Source organism: Pongo abelii, chromosome 8 (assembly GCF_028885655.2).
Source record: "Pongo abelii isolate AG06213 chromosome 8, NHGRI_mPonAbe1-v2.0_pri, whole genome shotgun sequence".
In the NCBI taxonomy this organism is placed as follows: Eukaryota; Metazoa; Chordata; class Mammalia; order Primates; family Hominidae; genus Pongo; species Pongo abelii.
In genome coordinates this window covers 109,872,494-109,895,337 of record NC_071993.2, presented here as the reverse complement: position 1 = coordinate 109,895,337, position 22,844 = coordinate 109,872,494, and the positions used below count along the sequence as shown (strand labels likewise).

The 22,844-nt window shown below is 44.0% G+C and overlaps 1 protein-coding gene across 2 annotated transcripts in view; it reads right to left on the bottom strand.

Moving 5' to 3' along the window:
* Window positions 1-1,407: 1,407 nt before the first annotated feature.
* AS3MT (arsenite methyltransferase) overlaps window positions 1,408-22,844 on the bottom strand; it is a 46,727-nt gene continuing 25,290 nt past the window's right edge. The window contains exons 11-12 of one of the 2 annotated variants that reach the window (XM_054523468.2): window positions 17,450-17,573; window positions 1,408-3,061 (exon numbers count right to left, since the gene is read on the bottom strand). In XM_054523468.2, the coding sequence (XP_054379443.2) occupies window positions 17,466-17,573 (108 nt within the window). In that variant the 3' untranslated portion in view covers window positions 1,408-3,061; window positions 17,450-17,465. Of the gene's footprint in view, window positions 3,062-13,758; window positions 17,574-22,844 lie in introns of those variants that run through there. The other variant, XM_024254018.3, reaches the window with a different exon arrangement.

Here is a 22,844-nt window from a genome sequence, read left to right as displayed (position 1 = left end):
GAGCAAAAAGTTCTGGAAACCTAGCTCCCCAGTACTCCCAACGTCACCTGGAGGTGACGAGGTAGCAGAGTAGCTGCCAAATTGGTCTTTTCCTTGAAACTTAAAACATTCAGGCCGGGCGTGGTGGCTCACGCTTGTAATCCCAGTACTTTGGGAGGCCGAGGCGGGCGGAGCATGAGGTCAGGAGATCGAGACCACGGTGAAACCCCGTCTCTACTAAAAATACAAAAAATTAACCGGCGTGGTGGCGGGCGCCTGTAGTCCCAGCTACTCGGAGAGGCTGAGGCAGGAGAATGGCGTGAACCCGGGAGGCGGAGCTGCAGTGAGCCGAGATCGCGCCACTGCACTCCAGCCTGGGTGACAGAGCGAGACTCCGTATCAAAAAAAAAAAAAGAAAGAAAAGAAACTTAAAACATTCAAAATGTTTAATGTTTCTCTACCTCTTTTGTATTCTACAAGCACATTCCGCGCCCCCCCCCCCCACCCGACCACCGCTTTTGTAAATGCATCAAACGTCTCTGATTAATTTCTGGTATGAGTAATTTCTGAAATGATTGCAGTGGCCTCCTAACTGATCTTTCCTCATCGACACCTGTTCCTTTCCCTTCTCAACCCAGCAGCAAGTGATCTTGTCCATGAGATTCTGTTGCTCCCTTGGCTGAAACGCCTCCATTGGCTTCCCATCTCATCCTAGAGAAAGCCAAAGTACCTACAACATCCTACTAGGCTCGAAGGTCTGCTACCTCCCGTTACTTCTCGGACCTCATTACCTGCTGCTCTCCTAGTGGAAGGAGACTGATAATAAGCCAAATTAATTTCTCTCCAAGCTGTTTCTCCATCACTCCAGGGATTTTCCCTTGCGAGCCTTTGCACTTGCTGTTTGTTTCCTGGGCGTGGGACTCTCTTCCCCCAGGTGTCAGCATAGCCTTGTTGTTCACCTCCTTTAGTGCTTTGCTCAAAAGCCATCTGATTTTAAACTTGCGGAAAACACTCCCTCTGTGCCGCGTCTACTTTATTTTTCTTGAAAGCAAAGATCACTTTCTAATACATTATGTAAATTATTGATTTGGTTTGTTATCTGTCTTCTTCCACTAGAACTTAAGCTCCCTGAGGGCAGAAAGTGTGTCTGTTTGTTCACTGCTGTATCACAGGGGCCTAGAAGAAAAGTAGATCTATAGATAGATAGATGTATATTAGATACATATATATATTATATATATATATATATATATTTTTTTTTTTTTTGAGAGAGAGAGAGAGAGACAGAGTCTCATTCTGTCACCCAGGCTGGAGTGCAGTGGTGCGATCTCGGCTCACTGCAACCTCTGCCTCCTAGGTTCAAAGGATTCTCTCTTGCCTCAGCTTCCCAAGTAGCTGGGACTACAGGCATGCACCACTTCGCCCAGCTAATTTTTGTATTTTTAGTAGAGACAGGGTATCACTATATGTTGGCTAGGCTGGTCTCAAACTCCGGACCTCAGGTGATCCACCCACTTGGGCCTCCCAAAGTGCTTGGATTTCTAGGGCCACGCCTGGCCCTAGATATTCTTTATTCTTTTTTTAAAACAAACAAACAAACAAAACAGGGTCTCACTCTGTCATCCAGGCTGGAGTGAGTGGCACAATCATGGCTCACTGCAGTCTCCACTTCCTGGGCTCAGCCTCCCAAGTAGCTGGGACTACCGGCACATGCCACCACATCTGCCTAATTCTTTTTTTTATTTTTAGTAGAGACGGGGTTTTGCTATGTTCCCAGGCTGGTCTCAAACCTCTTGCCTCAAGAGATCCTCCTTCCTTGGCCTCCCAAAGTGCTGGGATTTCATGTATGAGCCACCAGGCCTGGCCAATGATAGATATTCAAAACAATATATGTAGAATGTTAAATAAATGAAAGTATTTATTCTAATTATTTTAAACAATGTCCTGAATCTAGTTTCCAGCCCTTCCATTTCTGATGCTGCTTCCCCTACCCCCAAGTCTCATACTGCTATATTTGAAAAGTAAGTTCAGATGAAGAAAACCACCCACAGGCTCAGGCTTGGCATGCATTTATAAGAATGGCATTATGAAAGTTTCCAAAGAAAAAAATGATTTTTAAGGATATTTGGCAAAGGTTAAGGATAGACATGATCCTTCTAACTCAGTGGATTGAAAATAAACCATTTTAACTTCATAAAAAGTGGAAATACTACAAATGTTTTTGAGGGAGCTAAGAGAGAAGACAGGCTCTCAAATGCTGAAAGTACATGTGTGGAATAGGAGTGAAGTGGGGGGAGGAGGAGCTTGCCAACACTACAGACATTTCCTGTGCATTTCAGAGAAAGCTACAACAGGAAAATGTGACATTCAGCAATTTAGAAGCAAGTTAGAAATTCAGGACTTCATAGAAAAAAAGGTCAGAAAGGACACCCAGACAACTTACAATATTTAAAAAAAAAAAAAAAAAAAAAAAACTTCACACAGAGGGTTGCTGAATGATCCTGGGTGGTTGGTAGGGGATTATACTCTTCATGTATACTCAAGACACACAGAGCAATCTAGATGCCTAAGCCAAGTAATTGTTCCTTAGCAAAAGGAATCTTCAAGTTTGGAGGCTTTTTGGCTTCAGTAGTTTCTCTCTCTCTTTTTTTTTTTTTTTTTTTTGAGAAGGAGTTTCGCTCTTGTCGCCCAGGCTAAAGTGCAGTGCAGTGGCATGATCTCAGCTCACTGCAAGCTCTGCCTCCCAGGTTCAAGCAATTCTCCTGCCTCAGCCTCCCAAGTAGCTGAGATTACAGGCACCTGCCACCACGCCCGGCTAATTTTTTGTACTTTTAGTAGAGACGGGGTTTTGCCATGTTGGGCAGGCTGGTCTCTAACTCCTGACCTCAGGTGATCCGCCTGCCTCTGCTTCCCAAAGTGCTGGGATTACAGGCGTGAACCACCATGCCCGGCCATTACCCTCTCTTTAGTGACGACCTGCTATAGAGCAGGCTTATGGTGACTTCCAGGGGCTTCCCAGCCTGTCCGTTTGTTTAAATGGAGGGCAAGGTCAACACTTGCCTCTAGGGATCTCTTCTGAAATCTGGAAGAAAAACAAAAATGAGACTCTTGAATTATGATGTTTTACCTCCATAAAGGGGGACAAAAGGCCCAAGATTGCTAAATGGCTGCTGCTGCTGCCCAATCCTATTTAAGTTCTGATGGTCTGACCTTGGGCAAGTCATTTAGATAAAGCTAGAACCACATACCTTCCCTAACTAACCCTCTCTTTCCAGAATCCTTCACTAGATACTAAAAGGGAAAGGTGACTTCAATTTTCTCATCTGCAAAAGATAAGCTCCCAAGTCTGTAGGTTCACAGGACAGGATTTGGAAGGCATTGCATCCAGACCTAAAAGTCTTTTAAAGTTTGATAAGTTTGATTTTCTTAAAGATGGCAAGTAAAATACTAAATGTCATTCTACACGTTTTGTTGCTGAACATAAAGCTGATTTTATAGAGAAGCTTTTCTTTTTTCCAAAAATTGCCTACTTATAAAAAATATTCGTATTTATTGCTTCAACGGTATCATTTCTTTTTTCTTTTTAGGGAACAGGGCCTCACTCTGTTGCCCAGACTGGAGTGCAGTGGTACAATCATAGCTCACCGCAGCCTCAAACTCCTGGGCTCAAACTCAAGCAATCTTACTTCCTCAGCCTCCTGAGTAGCTGAAGCTATAGGCACAAGCTAATGCACCAGGCTCCAACAACGACATTTTAATCACACCAAAACACAAGATCTTGGCTGGCCATGGTGGCTCATTCCTGTAATCCCACGACTTTGGGAGGCTGAGGCAGGAGGATAACTTGAGCCCAGGAGTTCAAGACTAGCCTGGGCAACATAGTAAGACACTGTCTACCAAAAATAAAATGAAATATTAGCTGGGCATGGTGGCATGTTCCTGTAGTCCCAAGTACTCAGGAGGCTGACGTGGCAGGATCACTTGAGCCCAGGAGTTCAAGGCTACAGTGAGCTGTGATCATGCCACTGCATTCCAGCCTGGGTGACAGAATGAGACCCTATCTCAAAAAAAAAAAAGGGGGGCTGGGCATGATGGTTCACGCCTGTAATCCCAGCACTTTGGGAAGCTGAGGCAGGCAGATCACCTGAGGCCAGGAATTCAAGAACAGTCTGGCCAACATGGTGAAACCCCGTCTCTACTAAAAATACTAAAATTAGCTGGGTGTGGTGGTGGGCGCCTGTAATCCCAGCTACTCGGGAGGCTGAGGCAGGAGAATCGCTTGAACCCGGGAGGCGGAGATTGCAGTGAGCCGAGATGGCGCCACTGTACTCCAGCCTGGGTGACAGTAAGACTCTGTCTGAAACAAACAACCCCACAAGATCTGAGGAAAAACAGGAACTAGGAAAATGCTGGAGTTAACCACACTTTCCATAGAGTCAAATCTATCAAATCTGTTCACCCTGAGAGGGATTTCTCTAAAGCAACACTATCCACTTCCTCAAATACATAGAACCCTTTTAGCTAAGATTTTTTCACAACAGTTAAAAAAAAAAAGTAAAATAAAATCTGCAACACCATTTACCATTTCAAGAGGAGTTTTCAGGCCTCCTATTTAGGGCTTTCCCATTTTCCTCCTTTTGCTAAATATTTTCTGAACATTGTTACTAGGTAGAAGGAGAGAAAAATGTGGCTTTTTCATGGAGTTGTGGGAAAAGCGTCCTTCTTTGAGAAGGGCCCCCCACGCTCCTTGGGTGCCGCTGTTCCTGGGAATGGGGCTGTCAGGTGCCCACATGGGAGGTCTTCTGTGCTCTGAGCTGGCACTCCCTCCCTTTCTCTACTGCCCCCTTGACCCTACTGGGCTACTCAGAGAACAGTTCTGCTACTAAAAGTCCACTGTTTGCCCTACTCCAGCACCCCTGCTCTCTGACTGCCAAGCCCTGCCACTGTGGGATTTTCTAGAATCTTCTAGAACGCTCTTTATGCCTGGTTCTTCCAGCCTCCAGCTCAGCTGTGGACAAGGGTGTAAGCAAGGCTCTGAGCTTGGTTATCCTTATCACTGTGACTAAAACACTCAACCCAGGTCATGCTTTTAGGGAAACAGTTCACTTCTATAGTTTTAAAATGTTGAACCATATGAATCTTACCTATTCAAAAGACTAATTTAAAATTACATTTGGGAAGTGAGAAACAGGTGGGAAATAAAGAAGACTCTGACAGGAGGATGGTAACTAGGAATAGGATGCCAGGAAAACAAATAGGTCCTGAATGTCCAATTCTGAGCCCTCCCATAAGACTCAGACCTGCAGAGCGCTGACACCAGAGCTTCCATTTATGACTAGTCATAAAATATCAGCTTTCCCATACCAGCTGAGCTCATTCCCGTGGTCTTTTCTCCACAGCCTCTGAAGCTGGGCTAAAATTCTACTCCAATAAGTCAAATCCCCCCATGCAAAGACAAAACATGTCAGTGGGAGAAACAAAATAAACAAAACCGCCCCTATTTTTAGTTCCTCTGAGATACCTATTTTTTTTTATATTTTAACACCTTTGCTGGCAGGAACCTATTTATTTTAAATATCACTAAACTGAAGATTTAACTTATTTGTTCCCCTTTAGTAATACATTGCCTCAATTTTCTATGTCCTCTTTAAATTTTAAATAAAAAGTTTGTGTTTTCTCACCTCATTTAGTTTTCCCCTTTTATTTATAAATTTATCAACTAATATATATTGTATATTTAATAACTTCCAAAACGTGTACTAGGCATTGCAGAGCTGCAATATGGAATCAGGTGTTACCCCAAAAACTTACTAGCAAGGAAGTTAGCAAATGTATACATAAATAACTACATAATAAAAGATAGAACATCAAATGTCTTAAAAAGAAGTAAAATAAAGTGGAAGGGTTGAAGAACTTTGAGGAATAGAAGTTCTAGGTATATGCCGTGTCAGAGCTATTCCAAAAAGGGTGTCTTAGTGTCTTAGTGTCTTAGTGTCTTAGTGTGGTCGCGGTGCCGTAACGAAATACCATAGACAGTGTATCAGTCAGGGTTCCCTAGAGGGACAGAACTAATATATATATATATATTATATATATTTATATAGCCTTCATATATATTATATATATAGCCTTTATATATATATTATATATATAGCCTTTATATATATATTTTATATATAGCCTTTATATATATATTTTATATATATAGCCTTTATATATATTATATATATAGCCTTTATATATATTATATATATAGCCTTTATATATATATTATATATATAGCCTTTATATATATAATATATATAGCCTTTATATATATAATATATATAGCCTTTATATATATTATATATATATAGCCTTTATATATATTATATATAGCCTTTATATATATATAATATATATAGCGTTTATATATATATATAATATATATAAAGGAGTTTATTAAGTATTAACTTAAACGATCACAAGGTCCCACAATAGGCTGTCTGCAAGCTTGAGAAGCGAGGAGACCCAATCTGAATCTCCAAATTGAAGAACTTGGAGTCCAATGTTGGAAGGCAGGAAGCATCCAGCACAGGAGAAAGAGGTAGGCTGGGAGGCTAGGCCAGTCTCACATTTTCATGTTTTTCTGCCTGCTTTACATTCGCTGGCAACTGATTAGATTGTGGCCACCAGATTAAGGGTGGGTCTGCCTTCCCCAGCCCACTGACTCAAATGTTAATCTCCTTTGGCAACACCCTCACAGACCCACCCAGGAACAATACTTTGCATCCTTCAGTCAAGTTGACACTCAGTATTAACAATAACAGGGCTGGGCGTGGTGGCTCACGCGTGTAATCCTAGCACTTTGGGAGGCCAAGGCAGGTGGATTGCCTGAGCTTAGGAGTTTGAGACCAGATTGGGCAACACAGTGAAACCAAGTCTCTACTAAAATACAAAAAATTAGCCAGGCGTGGCGGTGTGTGCCTGTAGTCCCAGCTACTTGGGAGGCTGAGGCAGGAGAATTGCTAGAACCAGGAGGCGGAGATTGCAGTGAGCGGAGATTGCAGTGAGCCAAGATTGTGCCGCTGCATTCCAGCTTGGGCAACAGAGTGAGACTCCGTCTCTCAAAAAAAAAAAAAAAAAAAAAAACCATAACAGGTGGGTTGGCCTATACAATGGACACGACACTGTTCTGGAGGCTAAAAGTTCCAGATCAAGGTCCAACAGGGTGAGTTTCCAGGGAAGCCTCTCTTCCTGGCTTGCAGACAGCCACTTTGTCCTCATATGGACTTTCCTCTCTGTGTGCACGGAGAGAGCCAACTCTCTGGTGTCCCTTTTTTTTTTTTTTGAGACAGAGTCTTGCTCTGTCGCCCAGGCTGGACTGCAGTGGCACGATCTTGGCTCACTGCAAGCTCCACCTCCTGGGTTCACGCCATTCTCCTGCCTCAGCCTCCCAAGTAGCTGGGATTACAGGTGCCCGCCACCACGACCGGCTAATTTTTTGTATTTTTTTTAGTAGAGACGGGGTTTCACCGTGTTAGCCAAGATGGTCTTGATTTCCTGACCTCATGATCCGCCCACCTCGGCCTCCCAAAGTGCTAGGATTACAGGCGTGAGCCATTGCGCCTGGCCTAGGTGTCTCTTCTTGTAAGGACACTAGGTGCCTGGATCAGGGCCCCACCCTGATGACCTATGTTCACCTTAAGTACTTCCTTAGAGGTTCCATCTTCAAATACAGTCACCTTGTGAGCTTCAATGTATGAATTTTGGGAGGACACGGACATTCGGTCCCCACCAAAGGGATTGAAAGATAAAAAAGAAGCCGGGCAAGGTGGCTCACGCCTGCAATCCCAGCACTTTGAGAGGCTGAGGCGGGTGGGTCACTTGAGGTCAAGAGTTCAAGACCAGCCTGGCCAACATGATGAAACCCCATCTCTAATAAAAATACAAAAATTAGCTAGGCGTGGTGGTAGGTGCCTGTAATCCCAGCTAGTTGGGAGGCTGAGGCAGGAGAATCAATCCCGGGAGGCAGAAGTTTGCAGTGAGCCAAGATCATGCCACTGCACTCCAGCCTGGGCAAAAGAGCAAGACTCCGTAAAAATAAAATAAAATAAAATAAAATAAGAAAGAAGAAGGCATTCTACTGGAAAGAAAAGTATGAGGTGAGGTTGGAAAGGGAACAGCATTTTTGGAACACTACATGGTTGAATGTGGTTCAATAGCCAATGAAGAGGAACAGCAGGAATAGTGTTGGAAACTTGGTTGGGTGCCAGTTTGTGGTGCGCTGAATGCCAAGTTTAGGACTTTAGATTTCATTCTGTAGGTATCCAGGAGTTATAGTAAAAAGTTTTAAGTAGAAAGGCTGTATTACAGGAAGATTAACCTGACAGGTAGCACTGCAATGATGTTGAGGTCCTGCCGATCTAGGAATTTAGGAAACTCCTGCCACTCAAAGTAGAAAAAACCTAAACTGTTTACAACGCAGTTTCTCATATATTATCTTAGACTGACCTTCACAATTAGAACTAAGAGCTGGCCGGGCGCGGTGGCTCAAGCCTGTAATCCCAGCACTTTGGGAGGCCGAGGCGGGTGGATCACGAGGTCAGGAGATCGAGACCACGGTGAAACCCCGTCTCTACTAAAAATACAAAAAATTAGCCGGGTGCGGTGGCGGGCGCCTGTAGTCCCAGCTACTCAGGAGGCTGAGGCAGGAGAATGGCGTGAACCCGGGAGGCGGAGCTTGCAGTGAGCCGAGATTGAGCCACTGCACTCCAGCCTGGGCGACAGAGCGAGACTCCGTCTCAAAAAAAAAAAAAAAAAAGAACTAAGAGCTATGCCACTTCTCCAGCCATATGCAGGACAAAGAAACAAAGACAACTATCTCACGTCACAGGAGCCAGAAGAAAACCAAGGTGGGGCATCACAGCCTCTGTTCAGGAAGTCCGCACCTGGATTGGCGATACTATTGCTGTGGTCTTTGTAGTAATCTTGAATCTTAAAGCAAATCCGTGGTTTCCCAGGTTGGCCTGGACTCCTGATCATAGGCCAGACTTCCTGATACTAATTTTTTTAACTTAAAAACATTTTTGACATAAAATAAATACATAAAAGTGCATAAAACATAAATGTACAGTATAATAGCTGACCACATAATATATCGTCTAAAACAGAACCCCTTTGAAAATGAAAAAAGGTTACTATTAATATTTAACCTGGCTAGGCACGGTGGCTCACACCTGTAATCCCAGCACTTTGGGAGGCCAAGGCAGGTAGATTACCCGAGGTAAGGAGTTCGAGACCAGTCTGGCCAACATGGTGAAACCATGTCTCTACTAAAAATATAAAATTAGTTGGGTGTGGTGGAGGGCGCCTGTAATCTCAGCTGCTTGGGAGGCAGAGGCAGGAGAATCACTGGAATCCAGGAGGCAGAGGTTGCAGTGAGCTGAGATCGCGCCACTGCAGTCCAGCCTCGGTGACAGAGCAAGACTCCGTGTCAAAAAAAAAAAAAAGAAATTAACTTGGTTTGAGGCTTAAACTGGGACAGCCCCAGGCAGACTATGTTGTTCACTTGATAATTATCGTGGTAAAGGTGACCACCCCCTAGTCAAGAAAACCTCTATATATCCCCTCTAGACCACTAGACCACACACCTCTCCCTCCACTCCAGATATATCCACTATCCTTACTTTTTTTTTTTTTTAGACAGATTCTTGCTCTGCTGCCTAGGCTGGAGGGCAGTGGTGCAATCTTGACTCACTGCAACCTCTACCTCCTGGGTTCAAGCAATTCTCCCACCTCAGCCGCCTGAGTATCTGGAATTACAGGTGCACACCACCACACCCAGCTAATTTTTGTATTTTTAGTAGAGACATGGTTTCACCATGTTGGCCAGACTGGTCTCCAACTCCTTACCTCAGGTAATCCACCTGCCTTGGCCTCCTAAAGTGCTGGGATTACAGGCGTGAGCCACCGTGCCCAGCCAGGTTAAATATTAATAGTAACCTTTTTCATTTTCAAAGGAGTTCTGTTTTAGACGATATATTATGTGGTCAGCTATTATACCGTACATTTATGTTTTATGCACTTTTATGTATTTCGCCATGTTGGACAGGCTGGTCTCGAACTCCTTACCTCAAGTGATCTGCCTGCCTCAGTCTCCCAAAGTTCTGGGATTACAGGTGTGAGCTACCGCACCCCTGGCCACTATCCTTACTTTATAGTAATCATTTCCCTTTTTAGTTGCTATATTCTTAAATTTAGGAATTCCCTAAAGGAAAGCAAGGATAAACCATATAATACAATGGTATAGGAGTCAGAACAAGTTCTGGCCTTTGTTCTAACATTTATTAGAATGTAATCCTAGCCAGGCACGGTGGCTCATGCCTGTAATCCCCACACTTTGGGAGGCCGAGGCAAGTGGATCGCTTGAGCCCAAGAGTTCCAGACCAGCCTGCGCACCATAGGAAGACCCTATCTCCACAAAAAATACAAAAATTAGTTCTGTGATGGTGGCGCATGCCTGTAGTCCCTGCTACTCGGAAGGCTGAGATGGGAGGATCGCTTGAGCCCAAGAGGCAGAGGTTGCAGTAAGCCCAGATCGCCCCACTGCACTCCAGCCTCGGTGACAGAGCAAGACCCTGTCTCAAAAACAAACAAAAAAAGTGATCCCGGCTGGGCGCGGTGGCTCATGCTTGTAATCCCAGCACTTTGGGAGGCCGAGGAGGGCGGATCACGAGGTCAGGAGATCGAGACCGCGGTGAAACCCCATCTCTAGTAAAAATATAAAAAATTAGCCGGGCGTGGTGGCGGGCGCCTGTAATCCCAGCTACTCGGAGAGGCTGAGGCAGGAGAATGGCGTGAGCCCGGGAGGCGGAGCTTGCAGTGAGCTGGGATCGCGCCACTGCACTCTCCAGCACTCCAGCCTGGGTAACAGAGCGAGACTCCGTCTCAAAAAAAAAAGTGATCCCATCATTTAAGCCATTTGAATATACTCAGCCTCAGTTTTCTGTAAAATTAGAAAAATCAGCATTGTGAGGGAGGCATAAGGGAGTTTAGTAAAGAAACAACGTGGGGTATTTGGCTGGTTTTTATCACGCACAAACCAATGAATCTTCCTCATAACCATGAGAAATCACCATCTTTAAAGGGTTGCACTGGCTTCATGGGCTCCTGCTACATTATTTAAAAACAAAAATAAAAATACCTCCTTCATAGCATTTCCTTAGTTAGATCCAGTTGAAAGGAATAATAAGGTTAATTTTAAAAAGAAAATAAGGACAGTTAATAAAAGATTAACTACAAAGCCTAGAAGCCACACGAGTCATTCTGCACTTGCTGTGCAAACCTCTCCTCCCTGGCAACTTGACATTTGCTTTCCAGAGTAGGCTCATTTAATATTCACAAAGAAAGTTATGTGATGGGAGCTTGTTAACTCTGAGAACAGAGAGTAAACTGTCCAGGCCACTTCACCAGACACAATTAGGCTCTGAGTTGTAGGTCACATTACCATAAGCAGCTCTAGCACTCTCTGGTGTCCTCCTGCGATCATCCCTGCAAAGCTCCATGTGCCCTTCTTGGCTACTGCTTGTAATGAATTAAATATATGTTAGTGTCATAGATTAGGTCACTGACTTCCATCATCTGAGGTATGATAGAAAAAACCTCACTTGTAACATTGATGAAACTGTACTAATTCTAATCCTTAAAAAAGGGCCACAAACTCAAAGGCCTACAGGGGTGAGTGAAGTTGACTTGAGGTGGGGATGGTGGCAAACTGTCTAAAGGGACATGCCCTGTCTAAAGGGGAACCCATTACTCAGCCATGGCCATCATAACTATGCAGAAATGTAGGGCTGCTGTTGCCAGCATTTTCAATTTTTCAAGAAGCCCCAAATTCATTCATATATATATATATGTATATATATATATATATATATATATATATATACTTTTTTTTTTTTTTTTTTTTTGAGACGGAGCCTTGCTCTGTCACCCAGGCTGGAGTGCTGGAGTGCAGTGGTGTGATCTCAGCTCACTGCAACCTCTGCCTCCCAGGTTCAAGCGATTCTCCTGCCTCAGCTTCCTGAGTAGCTGAGACTCCAGGCATGCACCACCACACCTGGCTAATTTTTGTATCTTTAGTAGAGACGGGTTTCACCATGTTGGCCAGGCTAGTTCCGAACTCCTGATCCGCCCACCTCGGCTTCCCAAAGTGTTGGGATTACAGGCATCAGCCACTGTGCCCAGCCCAAATTCATATTTTATACAGAATTTTCTGATTTATAAATGTGGGCAACTGATTGTAAAAAATTGGAAAAAACATTGTGACCTGTACAGAATCCAGACCCATAAATCTGTTTCTGCATCTGGAAGAGAACTTGAGAGTCTTCCAAGTTCAATGCCTTCACTTGACAGATGGGGAAAGTGAATCCCAAAGTGGACAAATGATGTTCCTATGGCCAAATAACTAGTTCAGCGGCAGAGCCGGATCTAAAAGAATACTTGCTTGCTGTCTCCTGCATCACTTTTCACTCCACCAATGAGAAAAATGTTAGTGGCTTTAGGCCTAGTTTAAAAGTTAGAGATGAGCTCACTGGCACGTGCCTGCAGTCCCAGCTACCTGGGAGGCTGAGATGGGAGGATCACTTGAGCCCAGAAGTTCAAGTCTGGCCCAGACAAGATAGCAAGACCCCATTTCTAAAAAAAAAAAAAAAGTTATCAGACCCAAGTCTGGATTACAGCGTGCCTAGAACATCATTGACTGGCCAGTCTACATTTTTACTCTCTCTGGCTTATGAGGCATCATGTTACTATATGAGGCAATGAAGTAGTATTAAGGCAGAATATTTTGGTTCTAAATTGATCTTCCCCCTCACCTGGAGCATTGCACTGCAGCATGGCCCTACCACATGGAAGGTGGGGCCACCATGTTCCCATTGTGGAAGGGAATTGTTAGGATTGTGAGTCCAACACAAGCAAGGCTCACTCAGCAGGAGGAAATTAAGTACAAAATTTGCATTCACATAACACTCCTATTAACCTCAGTGGGAGTTGTGCTTTCAGGAATTGCAGGGTCAGCAGTTGAACAGAAACTGGAATGAAGCAGTAAAGCTCATCATAGGTTGTTGTTAGGATTGTATAATTCCAGCTTCATATTTGCAAAAGAATTTTTTTTTTTTTTTGAGAGACAAGGTCTTGCTCTGTCACCCAGGTTGGAGTGCAGTAGCATGATCATAGCTCACTGTAACCTCAAAAAGAGTTCATTTTTACCCTAGTGAGATCTCCCTCTACTGACTCTCAGGGCAGGGCCTACAGAAGAACCTTTGTTTGGACCCAAACTGTGGTGAGTGGTTGAAGAAAATTGGCAAATCACAGAAGTCAGGACAGGTACCAACAAAGTTTAGAAAATACACTCAGCAGTTTTTGTCCTCTTGGCCCATGGGGTTCATAATATTCCATTTTAGCAACCAGTGCCTAGGACAGTGCCTGGTACCCAGGAGATAATACTATTTAGTGAATGAATGAAAGAAAGGATAGACAGTTCCCATGCCTTGCCAGACTCATTTAATATAATTCCTATCTTAACATGGCAGAATGAGTGACTACCTCAGCTGCTTCCCTGGAGCCATCCAAGTAAAGGCCAAGAATAAATAGGAGGAGCAAGCTCTGGGGCTGTCTCGGCACAAAGCCATGCCCTTTTCAGCTATGCATGGCTGGATGTGGGGGTGGGGGCCTGTTGAGGCTACTGCTGGGCCTCCCTGAGTTGGTAAGCTGAAAAGTTTCTGCAGCCTTCCATGATTCTTTTTTTTTTTTTTTAATTTTTATTTTTTAGACTGGGCGCAGTGGCTCACGCCTGTAATCCCAGAACTTTGGGAGGCCAAGGCAGGTGGATCATGAGGTCAGGAGTTTGAGACCACCCTGGCTAACATGGTGAAAACTCGTCTCTACTAAAAATACAAAAATTAGCCAGGTGTGGTGGTGTGTGCCTGTAATCTCAGCTACTCAGGAGGCTGAGGCAGGAGAATCACTTGAACCTGGGAGGCGGAGGTTGCCGTGAGCCAAGATCATGCCACTGCACTCCAGCCTGAGAGACAGAGCAAGACTCTGTCTTGAAAAAAAATAAAAATAAAAAAAATAAAATTTTTATTTTTTAGAGATGGGGTCTTGCTAAGTTGCCCAGCCCAATCCCATTACTCAACATCTTTTTGGGGAACTGAGAGTTCAGAAGGACAAGTAAAAAGCTAATACCCTCTCCTTGTAAATGCCAAAAAGCCTAATAAACCAAATAAACAAAACACCCCCCCCTTTTTTTTTTTCTGAGACAGAGTCTCGCTCTACCACCCAGGTTGGAGTGCAGTGGTGTGATCTCGGCTCACTGCAACCTCCACTTCCCAGGCTTAAGTGAGTCTTGTGCCTCAGCCACCTGAGTAGCTGAGATTATAGGCCTTGGCCACCATGCCTGTCTAATTTTTGTATTTTTAGTAGAGACAGTGTTTTGCCTTGTTGGCCAGGCTGGTCTTGAACTCCTGGCCTCAAGTGATCCACTCAACTCAGCCTCCCAAAGTGCTGGGATTACAGGCATGAGCCACCACACCCAGCCAACAGAGCACCCTTCAATCAATTCCCCCCAAGCAGGGCCATCTTGTGCTCATGAACAGCAAAGTATGCTTATTACAGCTGTACCATTGTAGCTAATGCTGTAATGTACCATTTTCACATTAAAGTAGGTTACAACTAGATAGATACGGCACCCTAGACCCAAGCAAGCATGTTTAAAATTAAGGTCACAGAGGTGAATAGGGCTTAAAAAAATACTACCTAGTTCTTTCCTCTGTCTGTAATAGTAAGTTAGGCTCTATAGCTGAACCTACTCAAAAATCTGAGAATTTCTCCATATTAAACAGCTTTCTTAAAACAGAAGTCTATCCTATGGAATCCATTCCAATGTTTTACATGCCTTAAAATTCTCAAACCCCTAGTCCGAAATCCCCTGGACCATGCCATGCCCCTAGTTCTTTTTGTACTGAGCCCAGGGCAAATGGTTGACATCTTATCAAAACCCTTGATTGGTTGAAGGCTATTTATTTATTTATTTATTTGTATTTATTGTTTTTGAGACAGAGTCTCGCCCTATTGCCCAGCCTGGAGTGCAGTGGCGCGATCTCCGGTCACTGGAACCTCCATCCCCTGGGTTCAAGCAATTCTCGTGCCTCAGCCTCGAGTAGCTGGGATTGCAGGCGTGCACCACCACACCCAGCTAATTTTTTGAATTTTTAGTAGCGATAGGGTTTCACCATGTTGTCCAGGCTGGTCTCGAACTCCTGAGCTCAAGCAATCCACTCACCTCGGCCACCCAAAGTGCTGGGATTACAGGTGTGAGCCACCGTGCCTGGCCTGAAGGCTGTTATTTAAAAACTGAATTATCCAGCTCCTGATGATAATGATCATGACTTAATACCTTTCTGTGTCCTCCAATAAAGTCTTCAAGTACAGCTGGAATTCAAGTTATTTACCATCCTTGAACCTTTCTTTAATGTTCTTAATATTCTTCTTTAACTATGGAAAAACTGAATCTATCATTTTGCTAAAAGTTTAACCAGGACACCTTATAAAGAAAAAGAAAACCTACCATTTTTACATCTCTTTCCTCCCTCCCCTCCCCTCCCTTCCTCTCTCTTTCCCTTCCTCTCTCTCTGTCTCTTTCTTTGACAGAGTCTCACTCTGTCACTCAGGCTGAGTGCAGTGGTGCGATCTTGGCTCACTACAACCTCCACCTCCCAGATTCAAGCAATTCTTGTGCCTCAGCCTCTCAAGTAGCTGGGATTACCTGCACATGCCACCACTAAGTTTTGAATTTTTAGTAGAGATGGGGTCTCACCATGTTGGTCAGGCTGGTCTCGAACTCCTGACCTCAAGTGATCCACCTGCCTTGACCTCCCAAGGTGCTGGGATTACAGGCGTGAGCCATCACGCCCAGCCTATTTATTTATTGTTTTTTAGAGACAGGGTCTTGCTCTGTCACCCAGCTGGAGTGCAGTGGTGCAATCATAGCTCACCGCAGCCTGGAACTCCTGGGCTCAAGCGATCCTCTTGCCTCAGCCTCTTCAGTAGCTGGGACTACAGGTACACACCACCATGCCTGGTCATTTTTACATCTTTTAGCTCTCTTTTTGAAAAATGATCGAACTCTATTCCTGACCCAGTTAGGATAATTTACAACAAATAATCACTATGTCATCAGTCATTAGGGTGAGATATTTATGATTAATTTGTTTTCTTGAGATACTTGATTCAAAGATGTTTACGATTAATTTGTTTTATTTATTGCAAAAAAAAGAAAAAAGAAAAAAAAGCATTTGTTTAAAAGCTACCTCAAAATGTCTCCTACCAAACATGATTTGGCAATCTTTTTGCATGATTAGTATGATGGCAGTAGGACAGTAGGAGCTTTGTTTAATAAGCAAACATGATGAAAAGTCCAAAAGGTGCTATGCAAAAGATCAGAAGGAAGATGTTTTTTCTGAGACTCTCTGCCAACTGTTATTTCTTCTGATGCCTTTCCTGCTTCTAGAACAAGGCTTAAGACAGCTTCTTTGTTCCATTTCTGACCACTACGTGGCACCAGAACTTTGAATTAGGAAATAGAAAAAAAATCTGCTTAACTAGTCTTCATATGATTTGCTGTGATTCTTTAATCAATGCCTCTTAAAAATAACTCATTTATGGCCGGGCGCAGTGGCTCATGCCTGTAATCCCAGCACTTTGGGAGGCTGAGGCAGGCGGATCACGAGGTCAGGAAATCAAGACCATCCTGGCTAACATGGTGAAACCCCGTTTCTACTAAAAATACAAAAAATTAGCCGGGCATCATGGTAGGCACCTGTAGTCCCAGCTACTTGGGAGGTTGAGGCAGGAGAATGGCGCGAACCCAGGAGGTGGAGCTTGCAGTGAGTCGAGATGGGGCTACTGCACTTCAGCCTGGGCAACAGACCGAGACTCCATCTCAAAAAAATAAATAAATAAATAAAAATAATTCATTTATTTTTTTCAGTGATTTGGAATATGGTGGCTCTCTGCCATTTGTTGTTTTCTTTTCTTTCTTTCCTTTTTTTTTTGCTTTTGAGACAGAGTCTTGCTCTGTTGCCCAGGCTGGAGTACAGTGGCGCGATGTTGACTCACGGCAGCCTCCACTTCCTGGGTTCAAGCAATTCTCCTGCCTCAGCCTCCCGAGTAGCTGAGACTATAGGTGTGCACCACCATGCCCAGCTAATTTTTTTGTATTTTTGGTAGAGACAGGATTTCACCATGTTGGCCAGGCTGGTATCAAACTCCTGACCTCAGGTGATCTGCCTGCCTTGGCCTCCCAAAGTGCTGGGATTATAGGCATGAGCCACCGTGCCCGGCCCCATTTGTTGTTTCTTATGTCTGTGCTATGGGGAAAAGCAGGTTAAAAAACATGCAGATCACTCTTGCCCACTACTGTGGTCACCTGGTTGGCTATAGATTTAGCAGCTTTTCTTTGTGCCACAGCAGCCTCCAGCAGCATCAGGGACACATCTGGACGTCATACTGTCAGACTCTTCTGCAAGCTTAAATGGATCTGTGATTATATCCTGTCAAAAGGCAAACCAAAATGAAAGGACAAGTTAAAGGCGTTTTGATGTACCCAAACACTAATATTTCTGTTTGATTTAGGTTGACTTACATAGAACAGAGATAAAATTTTACAATTCCATGGGATCCTGGGAGTAACATCAGTCATTCTGCCGTAAAGGCACTTGCTTCCTGAAGCTTCTAATTACAACTTTCAAGATAAACTTCACTTAAAGCTTCTTAAAGATGGTCCCTCTTGGGCAGAGCATTGATTTTTGCTCAGTTGATTTTGTTTTGTGGGATTGTCATTTGCATGTGCCTTTTAAACCTCTTTGGAACTGAGATACAGAAATGCTAAAACAACTTCTCTTCCCTTATTCTAATCTCCAGAAACATTTATACTAAACAGGAAAGTGAGTCCCAGATGTAGGGCTGTCACTAGCAATTGCTGATGCTCAGATGAAATTGCCAACAATGGCCAGACAGATCTCAGAGGAGAGTAAGATAAGACTGCTGTATTTATTTAAAAGACAAGACTGCTGTATTTATTTCCCCTCCTTTCACCTCCAAATGAGATACCTCTAACAATAGTACCACTGGGATCAGAGAAAAGCCAGGTACAAAGATAGGAAATCAAGAGCACAGGGGCTGGGCACAGTGGCTCACGCCTGTAATCCCAGCACTTTGGGAGGCCGAGGCAGGCAGATCACCTGAGGTCAGGAGTTTGAGACAAGCCTGGGCAATATGGCAAAATCCCATCTCTACTAAAAATACAAAAAATTAGCTGGGTGTGGTGGCACACATCTGTAGTCTCAGCTACTCGGGAGGCTGAGGCAAGAGAATCACTTGAACCTAGGAGGTGGAGGTTGCAGTGAGCTGAGATCACATCACTGCACTCCAACCTGGGTGACAGAGCGAGATTCCATCTCAAAAAAAAAAAAAAAAAAAAAGCATGAACATGCCACTTTAAATAATGGTAATGAATTCATTATAACATAAATTTACAGTCCTACTACTTATTCTAGTCACTGCAAATAGAGGGGTGTACAAGGCAGGCACAGACTCTACGTTCATGAAACTGATAGACTGGTGGACCCTTTACTAAAGTGACTGACTTCCTGCTGACCTTGGTCTCTCTGTCCCTCAGTGTCTACCTTTCTGAAATGAAGAGGTCTGCCTGCATCTGGTAAGATGAGCATCTGGCAGAGGATCTCCAAGCCTGGAAGAAGGCCAGCTCTGCTGGTTGCTACTGCTAGGACTTCACATCAATTGCATTTCCATCTCTCAGTATACTGGAATTCCTGCTTGAAAGGGTTTGCCCTGGCCTGGTGCAGTGGCTCATGTACTCTGGGAGTAATCCCAGCACTCTGGGAGGCCAAGGCAGCAGATCACCTGAGGTCAGGAGTTCGAGACCAGCCTGGCCGATGATGAAACCCCCTCTCTACTGAAAATACAAAAATTAGTTGGGCGTGGTGGCTACTAGGGAGGCTGAGGCGGGAGAATCGCTTGAACCCTCTTCTTTCCACTCAATGATCTATCTACCAACAGGAGATGGTGATATCAATATCACTTCTAAATGCATGCTTCTAGTTCAAAAAGATCTCAAGACTTGAAGGAAATGAAAGGTGGGGTACCCAGATAAGCAGTCCTTTCCTGCACCAACATCCTGTGATTCTATGAGAAGTATAACTATGGAGAGATGGAGCAGCACACTGGTTTAGAGTGTCAGCTCCAGAATCAGATGTGGGTGCAAATTCACCACTTTCTAGCTGTATGACTTTGGATTTGTAAATGAATCTTTCAGAGCCTCAGTCTCTCCATCTGTCAAATGAAGATAATAGGGGTGATTGGGAGGACTAAATGACAGGGTGCCTTAAACATTAACTATTCAATAAAAGTTAATTCCTCTATATTACTGCTATGGTTGTTAATGCTATTACTACCATTACTATTAAGACAGTTCATAGCCCTAATCCTGTTTGCATCATTTCAGATGCTGCAGTGTTTTGTTGTTTTTTTGTTTTTGAGAGGGAGTCTCCCTTTGTTGCCGAGGCTGGAGTGCAGTGGCACGATCTTGGCTCACTGTAACCTCTGCCTCCCAGGTGATTCTCCTGCCTCAGTCTTCCAAAAAGCTGGGATTACAGGCATCCACCACCACACCCAGCTAATTTTTGTATTTTTAGTAGAGAGGGGGTTTCACCATGTTAGACGGGCTGCTCTTGAACTCCTGACCTCAAGTGATCCACCTGCCTCAGCCTCCCAAAGTGCTGGGATTACAGGCGTGAGCCACCGCGCCCAGCCAGATGTTGCAGTGTTTTAATAGTGCAATTGTTTTAATGGCAAAATACATTTTGTATATCAGGATTAAAAAGAAGATGAAGAAAAGAAAAAGCAGAAGGACTCTCAAGATGTTAAGTATATGCAATACCCTGCATGCCACCTGCGTGTACTGTCTGTACTCCAGCATTTATCATAAAGGTCTTCCGTTAAGAAAAAAAAAAAAAAAAAAAGATAAGAATGTCCTTCCCTAAGAGTACAAGGTTATATTCCTTTGTCACACAAACTGTTTCATTTATTAAAATCTTCCTTCAGTGTCACTTATTCCCATTTCAAAAACTTGAAACTGACCTAAAGACATTGGCACATCTGCAGGCTGAAATAAATTAAAGCAGAAAGGAGACCTTATGTTGGGATAAACCAGTTCAAATATGTGGAATTTTACAATTTATATCTAAGGTCAAGAACCTCCTGTACATGCGTTGCACGCACACTGGGAGGGAGAACAAGGACAGCTACGCAGAAAGAAAATGGTCGTCTGCAGAAGCAAACTCATTTAACTCCTTTTTTTAAAAAAAATAGCCAGAGTGGCCGGGCACAGTGGCTCATGCCTGTCATCCCAGCACTTTGGGAGCCCGAGGCGGGCGGCGGATTGCCTGAGCTCAGGAGTTCCCCAGCAGCCTGGGCAACACGGTGAAACCCCATCTCTATTAAAATACAAAAAATGAGCCAGGTGTGGCGACGTGTGCCTGTAGTCCCAGCTACTCGGGGAGCTGAGGCAGGAGAATTGTTTGAACCCAGGAGGCGGAGGAGTGAGCCAAGATCGTGCCACTGTACTCCAGCCTGGGTGACAGAGCGAGACTCTGTCTCAAAAAAAAAAAAAAAAAAAAAAGCCAGAGTACACCAAAAATGCTGTAGCTCGGGGAAAGACCCTCTTTACTTGTAACCATTATCTTCTGATAGCATTTTTTTTTTTTGAGATGGAGCCTCACTCTGTCAGCCAGGCTGGAGTGCAGTGGCATGATCTCTGCTCACTGCAAGCTCCGCCTCCCAGGTTCACGCCATTCTCCTGCCCCAGCCTCCTGAGTAGCTGGTACTACAGGCGCCCACCACCACGCCCAGCTAATTTTTTGTATTTTTAGTAGAGACGGGGTTTCACCGTGTTAGCCAGCATGGTCTCAATCTCCTGACCTCGTGATCCGCCCACCTCGGCCTCCCAAAGTGCTGGGATTACAGGCGTGAGCCACCATGCCTTCTGATAGCTTTTATAACCAGTATTTAGGAAATCAGGTTTTAGAAGAATTAGAAAGACAGAAACCTTTCAAAATAAATGTTGATTATCACCAGCAGGTTTTCTTATCAATGAACTCTCAGGAGTTTCAAAATATCAGTGACATATTTTTGAAATGTTTAATGGCTTGAATACTCAAAAGCCAAATCTCTCTACTTTCCAAAGTATCACCTTCTTCGAACAACAGAAGAGTCAGAACAGCAGAGTGCTGAAGAATTTAATAAAGCAAAGAAAGTAAATCACTCTTTAGCTCTACAGGTGGCTTGTATACTGAGCTTGGGTTAGATTCATGCTGGTAATACTGGCTCCAGGTTTTGGGGTCCAGGATTCTTATATTTTAGGTTCAATTAACCTTCCCCAACTACAAATGTACCATTTTTGAAAGTGATTTCTCAAAAATCTCTGTGCTTTTTTTTTTTTTTTTTTTTTTTTTTTTGAGGCAGGGTCTTGCTCTGTCGCCCAGGCTGGGGTACAGTGTTGTGATCACGGCTCACTACAGCCTCCACATCCTGGGCTCAAAACGATCCTCCTGCCTCAGCCCCCCAAGTAACTGGGATTATAGGCATTTGCCACCGTGCCCAGCTAATTTTTGTATTTTTAGTACAGACAAGGTTTCAGCATGTTGGCCAGGCTGGTCTTGACCTCCTGACCTCAAGTGGTCTGCCAGCCTCAGCCTCCCAAAGTGCTGGGATTGGCCGGGCGTGGTGGCTCATGCCTGTAATCCCAGCACTTTGGGAGGCCAAGGCAGGTGGATTACCTGAGGTCAGGAGTTTGAGACCAGCCTGACCAACATGGTAAAACCCCCTCTCTACTAAAAATACAAAATTTAGCCGGGTGTGATGGTGCGCACCTGTAATCCCAGCTACTTGGGAGGCTGAGGCAGGAGAACTGCTTGAACCCAGGAGGCGGAGGTTGCAGTGAGCCAAGACCGCGCCATTGCACTCCAGCCTGGGCAACAGGAGTGAAGCTCTATCTCAAAAAAAAAAAAAAAAGTTGGTATTATTGGGTTTTTTTGTTTATTTGTTTTTGTTTTTTTGAGATGCAGTTGTGCTCTTGTTGCCCAGGCTGGGCAACCTAGGTGGGTGGATCACCTGGTGGCGTAAGCCACCACACCCGGCAAAGCTAGTATTATTGTACCAATGGTTTGTAACTCTACTTTTTGTTTTCCACATGATTTAAGAGACCAATGCATTTAAAATAATTATTAGTTTATGTTTTGGGGGCACAAAATGAATAAAGACATAATTTTGTGATATCAAGAACTAGAAAGACCCGGGCGTGGTAGTTCACACCTGTAATCCCAGCACTTTGGGAGGCCAAGGCTGGTGGATCATCTGATGTCAGGAGTTCGAGACCAGGCTGGCCAACATGATGAGACCCTGCCTCTACTAAAAATACAAAAAATTAGCCAGGCATGGTGGCTGGCGCACCTGTAATCCCAGCTACTTGTGAGGCTGGGGCAGGAGAATCACTTGAACCCAGGAGGCAGAGGCTGCAATGAGCCAAGATCGTGCCACTGCACTCCAGCCTGGGTGATAGGGTGAAACTCTGTCAAAAGAAAAAAAAAAAAAAAAAAAGAACTAAAACAGTCGAGAACAAGCTTTAAAGAAGCAGAATTTTAGTATGTTATTGAAGTTAAGCTGTATAAATTCAAATTAAGGTGTCATAACTGTAGGATGTTAAACATTGTCAACAAAAAGAGTCAAACTCTAAAATACTTAAA